At 38.0% G+C, this 8651-nt stretch overlaps 1 protein-coding gene across 1 annotated transcript; it reads left to right on the forward strand.

Moving 5' to 3' along the window:
• The first annotated feature begins 6777 nt into the window (after positions 1 to 6777).
• Positions 6778 to 8172, forward strand: LOC109081192 (GSK-3-binding protein-like). Its single transcript, XM_019096191.2, has one exon. The coding sequence runs from the start codon at positions 6868 to 6870 to the stop codon at positions 7366 to 7368; it is 501 nt and encodes a 166-aa protein (XP_018951736.1). The 5' UTR covers positions 6778 to 6867; the 3' UTR covers positions 7369 to 8172.
• The last annotated feature ends 479 nt before the right edge of the window (positions 8173 to 8651 follow it).

Consider the following 8651-nt stretch of genomic DNA (forward strand, 5'->3'; position numbering starts at 1 on the left):
CGTCTGTTGTAGCACAAGTGTTTCTAAGAATAGTCCCCATATTTCCACACTGACCACTCTATCAATAATTGTGCCACTCCACAGTCCACGTCATTTGAGACTTGCTTCACATTTTGATTGCTCTGGCATGAGCTCTGTGTGAAAGGGTGATATACGTGAGACGTACATGCGTAAGGCTTGCGCTGTAGAACCACACTGGGCTTGGAACGAACATGTGTGCTGACCACAGCAGTTCCCTCCATTTTCATCCGTGGCCTTCAAAATAGAAATCCAGAGAAAGTCAAAAAGCAGCGGGAGGGGAGTGTGCTGTTGTAAACCCAGCCATTAGAGCTCGCGTGTTGGCTGCAGCTCAAGGGCCGAGGGCAGCCAGTGCAGTTCTCAAACACGTGCTCCCGCTGTACACAAACATGGCCTCTATCACGGGGGAGGGGCGCTGATTCTTGGAAATCATAACTCTGACTGACACAAATGCAACCTTCACCAAATCTAACATGTGGCTCTGAGAATTAATCCCTCCTTCTGTTATGAGAGATGTGTTTTAGCATCTTGTTAATGTTCAGTATTTTACGCAGGCCTAAATTATCAACCACTCCTGCTTTTTTGAGCACTTATTTTGAGCAATATGCAAGATCATATATCACATGCTCACCCTACCTACACATGTCATGTTTATTTCTAGACTATGATGATGTCAAGAACGGCATAAACACTTGTTTGTTAAGAGGCAGCTTCAGGCAATCTGTGATTTCAATGACTGTGTTTACACAATATTCTCATACTTAGTATTTTTGCTAATAGTGTCATGCACATGCATTAATAACACTACCATATCTATATTAAACCAATATTTCTAGAAATCTAAATGAGGCTGCTGGCATATATATATATATATATATATACACATGCATGGATCATCTAAACCAGTGGTCTCAAACTCAATTCCTGGAGTAACCCTGAAGACCAGAGTTTAGCTCCAACCAGCTCCAAATCATACCTGCTTGGAAGTTTCTAGTAACCCTGAAGACCTTGATTAGCTGGAAAAAACTTATTTGATTAGGGTTGGAGCTAAACTGTGCAGAGCTGTGGCCCTCCAAGAATTGAGTTTGAGACCAATAATCTAAAAACTTTATTTGGGATATCCCCTAAAGCAGGGGTCTCCAACCCTGCTCCTGGAGAGCTACATATTTCAGCTCCAACCCCAATCAAACACACCTGAACCAACTAATCAAGGTGTTCAGGGCTACTTGATAATTACAGACAGGTGTGTTGGAGCAGGGTTGGAACTTAATTCTGCAGGATGGTAGCTCTCCAGGAGCAGGGTTGGAGATCCCTGCACTAAAACAATATATAGGCTGTGTGCATTACCAAACAAAGGATTTTAGATACAGGCAATTAAAAAAAAAAGATAAAAAATCAATCTACTGTAGAACAGAAAGCATTAAAACAAACGTCATGTTCTACATTTTGCGATTTGTCACTGTTGTATGAGTATTGTTTACGAATGAGTGATAAAGAGCTGTTTCGTAAATCATAATAAATGGCAAGAGCAAGCATATCCAGTATTTCCAGAAAAGATTCAAGGAAAAGAATGTGCATGCAAATGACATGCATACATGTATATTCCTTTGACTGTGAAGCATTTAAACATCTTCGAAATAAAGGTTTCACCATGATCACAATACAATATGCATGTACTGCCATACAAATTTTACAATAACTGTTTTCTATTGTAATATATTTTCAAATGTAATGTATTCCTAAATCATTCAGATATGCTGATTTGGTGCTCAAGAAACATTCTTCTCCTTAATTAATGAAAAAAAGTATTAATTTCTTTAAAAAAACTGACCCCAAACCTTTGAATGGTAGTGTAAAACTGGTCACTGTCTCACTATTTCTGTCATCAAAATGTTGTATTTCAAGTAGCCTAATAAACTGATATAATCAAGAAGCGTACAGCATAAAAGCTTGAACTAATAGTGGTGACTCCTTAGCCTTCCAGTACTGTCCCCACTGTAATCACACGCTCTGATCAGGATGAGCCTCTCTAAAGTTAGACTGCATGAGATTTACTATTGTCCCTACAGCCCAGCCCCCATCTGAGTGCAGTAACTGAGAGCTGAGAAACTCATCTGAGGAGGTGGACAGCTACAGTAACACTCCTTTGATAGTACAGGAGGAGTTTCTGGAACACATCTAATTGAGTGTTTTGTTCAAAGTCAGAATTGTTTGCTTTCATGCAACTACCATTCATCCACCCCCACGATTCACACAGGTACGATGAGTCAGGCAAATGCAACCTGACAGAGGAACTGCATATGTGGAGGCCTTCAATATACTTCAAGAGAGCTAGCCGTTAGCATTTACATTCATCTTAAAAGCAGCTGTTAAGTTGGGGCAGGACTCCAAGGAAGTATGTAATTTGAAATCTGCCAACTTTGCTCATGGCAGTTAATGTTAAAAGATACTTTTCGGCCTCCAAATGGTGTAGTTATGGCATGTGGAACATTGGTATCTGTAAGAACCTTTTAACATCCATAGAACCTTTCCAATCCCCCAAAGATTCTTTAGTGGAAAAGGGTTCTTTAAGAAAATATTTTTCAAACTAAGACAAAATGCTTACTTTAAGAATTTTTCACTTAAATGTTCTTTTGGGAACAAAAAATGTTGAAGCCTATAGTTAGGCACACAAATTAAAAAGATTATTTGTATTATTTAAAAAACCTTCATTAGCCTACTTGAAGACAACCAGGTACTTTTACGAATATTCACTGAAAGGAACTAAAATAGTTATTTTATGGCATTGCTGTAAACCCCACCTTTTGGAACCTTTATCAATATTTTTAAACTCTGCACTTAACATTTTTCATGTGGTCAGATGCAAACAAGCATGTTGCCACTTTAAAAATAATAAACTCTTAACATTCATGCATTTATTTCTATACCAAGAAGAATATTAGACTGTAGGTGGTATTTAAACAGGAAGAAATAAGCAATACAGCTTCTCGCTTATACAGCTATACAAAGGATAGGGCAGTAAATCAGCAGGGAGAGGCTCTCTGTCTCTCACGACGGTGTTTACGCATTCACTGGCTTATGGATTATCTCCTTGGTTACTTGGCCCTGATTTGCCGTATGCTTCCATTTAAAAAACAAAGCTAGCAGAACACTTAGAAATACCCAGAATCCCTCGATCCTTCATCTGAAACAAGGTCTCTTGAATCCTTGAAACAGACAGAGCTCTTCCTTCCTCACATCATGGGTCTGTGTTAAGTTTTTCTGTTTATTGGCCTCACCCACAACAATAACCGTTTTTATACAGTCTATGCAAATAACCCATGCTCCCCACCCACTTCAAGGACTGACTTGTCCAAAAAGAAATGGCCTGTTCTTCCTTTCTGAGAAACTAAGAGAGTCCATAAGCAACAGAACAAGTTTTACAACTTTGACAATAGCATTGCATAAGGTGTACGAGATTACAGACCATTACCTCTCCATTCAAATCTTTTATGTAGGCTACATGTATACAGGTTTTTGATGCCAAGATGCAAGGGTCTCCTTCTCAAAACATAAAAGCAAAAGCCTTTTTTTTATTATTTTTTTTTATAAGACCCATTTACATTGTATAAAAAGAGTGATTTTGGTAAATTAATAATTTGCTTTTATACTGTTATAAAAACATTGAATTTTGAATGAACTTTTGATTCAATTCAAACAGCACTTTTCACAATAAATATCATTTGACCAGTACACATTGTATACACATTATTCTATTAAAGCAGACGAGAGTTCCTTTGCAGCTGATTGCATTTTTTTTTTTAAATAAACATCTATATAATAGAAGCACTTAACTTAGATTATAAAACACATTTTCTGAAGAAAGAAGTAATGAGTGGTGCTTGTTCATGCAAAAGTTGCTGCCACAATGATAATATATTGTAGGTAAGATATTAGAATGCCAAGGTGTAGTCGGGTGGCCCAAGTTAAAAGAGCAAGTCTCTTGTATTCTGGTCTTTAGATTGCCATCAGTTTTTATTCCATCAATGCAACTTTATGGAACGTTTTTACTTGTTTTATCATCTAGGGGTGCACGATAAATATCGGCCGATAATTAATGCGCATCTCGTCAGTAAAGCCAGTTCTCTGATCAGTGGTAAATTCCATCAGGTGCATGATTTCACATAGAGCAGCTGTTACTACACAGAGCCGTTGTTAACTGACAAGCTGCACAAATCCACGTTCATTATCAGCGTAAAGAGAACCGGCTTTACTGACGAAATGAGCATTAATTATCGGCCAGTATCATGCACCACTAATTATCATCCATCAGTGGATATTTAAGTCTGATGCTTATAAAAGTAAAAGCACATATCTTATCAATAAACTACACGATTTGAGATAAGATTCATGTCAGTGGCACCAACAAAGATCAATATGTAAGGTTAAGTTTTGACCCTAATATAAGCAAATATTGAGTATATCTCCTACAGTAATAGCATCAATCAATCTGTGACTGATCAGACTGCACGTGATCAGACAACTTATTAAACATTTAATCATACCACAGTAAACAAGTGTCTGAATAAAAAAAGAATGACCTCAACTTCTTTTTTTCACAAAGACCACATGGCACATTGGGTTCTCAGTAAGTTGAATTCTGAGAAACAAGGTCCCTGTGGGCATGCTGATGACTGAGACAGTAAGCAACGGCACACCAGTAGCCTGTGTTGATACTTCAGTGTGTGCTTAAGACAGTTCTCCTGCTGTGAGGTAAACAAAGAAAGCTGCTATGGATGTTGGTTGGTGCAATCTGTGCAAAACAAAACCTAATGGGGAATCACAGCTTGCAGGCTGACATGCATATATATTAATTTACCATGAAAACAAAACATAAGGAACCTCATCTCATTTTTAGATGTAGAATAATGTGCTCAAACATCTAAATAAGAGAATCCCTTGATTCACTTAATGCATCTGATCCAGCAGCTCAAGTCACTGGAAATTATAATCACATGCACAGTGTAGGTGAATAGCGGCATTGTATACCATGATCAATACATTTCTCTTATTGTACTTCCCAGCCCCTTGTGTTGTGTAATAGAGACCCCAAGATTGTGTAAGTTAAAAAAATATGATATTCATGTATGTTCTTTCTTTTTCTGCAAACTGTCAGCATACATTATCAGATTAATACTTAATTTAAAACATTGCAATTTATGTCATGAATGAAACCCTACTCACTGAAAGATGCTTGTGCAACAGCTGGTAAGAAATTTAAGCAGCCTTGAGCTATATTCAGTGTGGTGACCAAACAAAATGGTGCAAAAGTTTGGGATGAATGACCAAAAATCTAGTTTTAGGGCAAAGTAAGGATACATAATTATTAACCAGCTGAAATATTAGACATTAATTATATGGTTTGGTGCCATATGCAATCGAACATCCAAACATAGCAGTTGTGTGAAAATACTTCACTGACTGTTTCTAAGAACTCAGAGGCCTCTTCCGCTGAAAGAGGACGTGGTCAGACTGACAACTGTGAAACAGTACAGAAAGTGACAGAGCAGACATTAAATACTATTTACATTTTGCCATGGTTAAGAATATTACAGGAATAATTCACTTCAAAATTATTTTTTCACTCATAAGTGATTCATGCAATTACAATAAACAGGTACTGATTTCAAGGACATTAAAACATTGTAAAAGTATCATAAAAGTAATCCACATGACTCATGCACTGGAAACATCTAACCTAAAAGAATGATTCATTCAAAGAGTGTTAGTGTCAAGAGTAGCATAATAATAATAAAATAAATACATTTTGGCCTGTTTCTCACGCAAAGCACATGAGTCACATGGACCAAACAGTAAGTAAATAATGAAGAATATTCATTTTAAGGGTGAACTATTCCTTTAATCTGTGAGGATGATTCAACAAACTGCTGCAGCTCAGCTAACTGCTCTAATGAGTCACTGTTGCAAGTCTGAATAAATCTGTTTATTTAGTGAGATTTTTTTTGACAGTTCCATAAAGAAAACACACCTTTAATACTGGCATGATTGCAAATATTATGCAAACACACCCATAAGTACACTGTCTAGTCCTTACTTAAATGCTACATACTTTATATACAGGCTACAATATATGCACAGTGGTAATCAATGATGGAGAAATATGCTCTTTGCAGGCATATGTCATAGATAAAACAACTACCAACAGTACCATGCCATCCCTGCCTGCATCTTTTAGTTAAACCTATTTGTCATGTTAATTCTATAGGTTATTAATGTGTCTACAATTGTATTTTAATATTCACTTGATTACTACTTGCACATTAACCGCCTACCACATACCACAAAAACGAGCAGATCCTCTTTTCCAAAAATAGAAATTAAGCTATCAAGTACGATACTGATTTGATGACCGTGTATAATTCAGAATCTTCTTAGAAATCAAGTACATCTAATAATCTCACATTCAGTTGACACAGCATTTGGGTGCATAGGGTTCACACGTGTGGCGGTCTAGTGCATCGTTTTTATCCACGCGGGACTGTTATGTAATGCTATGATTGATAATACAGTGATCTACGGAGACGTATAGTGGAGCCAAAACAAATATAAATGTTAAACCGAGCGGACAGTGTAAATTATATAGCAGCTGATCCGTATAAAATATATCTCCAACATTATGATTACAAAATAACACACTGGTTTACATTTTAGAACGACCGAGCATGCGCCCCTCTCGCTCAGAAATGGTACGTGCCGGATTCTGCGTCATCCATTGTTTACAAATCAACCCTTTAGCTGTTTCTGTTGGGCAGCGTGGCGGACGCCGGCTAAACGGTCCCATCTGTTTGAATGAAAACAACCCTCACGACTGGATATTTGTTATCTGAAGCTATATTAAAAATGCCCTGTCGAAAGGAGAACTATATCTTTTTGGAACAGTCGGTAACGGTGGATTCTAAGGAAGTAGACGCGCTCGTGTCGAAAATCGGCGAGGCGCTGCAGCTTCACAACAATAGCTCGAGCCAGAAGGCGATGTCACGTCTACACGGTCTCGCGAGCAGCAGACCTGACGTTAACGGCAGCAGCGCGGCGGGCGCTCAGCGGTGCATCCGTCTCCGCAGCAGGAGTTTACGTAGCAGCCGGGCCAGTCCGTACAACCCACCCGGATCCCGCGATCAGGAATGGGACCACTTCAGATCCTCGTGGAACCGAAAGAAAATCGACGAGGACGATCCGCACCAGCTCCTCCAGGAACTCATATTGTCGGGGAATCTGATCAAGGAAGCGGTCAGACGACTTCAGTTTTCCTCGGAACCAACGGAGCACGACATCTCCAAATCTGTAGACTGACTTGAACAAGTGAGCCCGCAGATGCATGAACGTCCTGGCGTTTTCAGAGCTCGTTGTCATACGTTGGTTTTACAAACTTTGATATCACACCCTTTTGATTTTTCTATTGTATATTGCTGAGATGGAAACGTTATGTATTTGGACTCTTTTGCAACGTGACCCTACCTTATTGCCCCATTTTTAAATCTCAGTGTTCGGATTTAAATACAAATGTGATGCAAAAAATCTTGTGGTTTATAGCAGTGCATTTTATTATAGTATTAACTGGCCTCTGGTTGGTTTGTCCTAATGGTGCATCATGTTTTGGATTGCTGGAGTTCAGCACTGTGTCAGTAGCAAACAAGAACTGCTCAACTGCTTTGTTTACAATGTAGATGTGCTCGGGCTGCTGGTTTGCAGTCCTGGCCTAGATCAGGCAACGGGTCACACTTTTTGTTTACTGATTTTGAAACTATATTTGGATACAGAGATATCACTATTTTGATTTCAAACTGGCCCTGTGTGCAGGGCCCTTGTTCTCTGTCCCTTTGATTTCCATGTGAGGAGCAAGGCCAACACTCCTTCTCAAAGAGAAAATGAGATCAAACTCACGTGTGTGGGGGTAAATGTGTTATACACGGGGGATGTGATCACAACACAATGACACTGTGGTGCTTTTTGATTCCAAGTGTTGAGTTCTCATGTTTTTTTTTTTTTTCATTTTCACTCTGTGTAAACTCTGCTTATGCTTCGTAACGAAGTGTTTTTAATAACTCTGATTGTTCAGAGGGTTTGGTGTCTAATAAACATGGTGTTTTGGCATAAGATAGTTTCATATGTTTGTTCTTGTAATCTCTGGTTTGTATGCACTTTTTTTGTTTTGTATCAATTCTGTGGATCACCATCATTCATTTAATATGGTATTACTTCAAAGAACATATTCAGAATTCAATGTTAATACTGGGGGTTTTGATATTAGTGCTTTTAATCATGCTTATGTTGCACATAGAGTGAGGCCCAAAAGTCTAAGATTACATTTATATCATTCATATATTTAGGGTTTCCAAAAAAAAAAGAGAGAGAGAGAACATGACATTTGAAAAAGAGAAAAAAAAAAAGGTCAACCTTTCATTCAAATTAACCATTTCAATAATTTCAAAGATAATACACTTTTAAATGGAAAAGCTGTGTTAAATTAAGACTTTTTGAGCCCATATATAGATGTGTGTGACTCAAATAGGTTTATATTGTCCTCAATACTATAGTATTTTACCTCAAGACTTTTTGAGCCCATATATAGATGT

Source organism: Cyprinus carpio, chromosome B16, assembly GCF_018340385.1.
Source record: "Cyprinus carpio isolate SPL01 chromosome B16, ASM1834038v1, whole genome shotgun sequence".
NCBI lineage: Eukaryota > Metazoa > Chordata > Actinopteri > Cypriniformes > Cyprinidae > Cyprinus > Cyprinus carpio.

Bases quoted from the DNA above. Each gene is read 5' to 3' on its own strand.
- LOC109081192 (XM_019096191.2), top strand. From the start codon at position 6,868: ATGAAAACAACCCTCACGACTGGATATTTGTTATCTGAAGCTATATTA.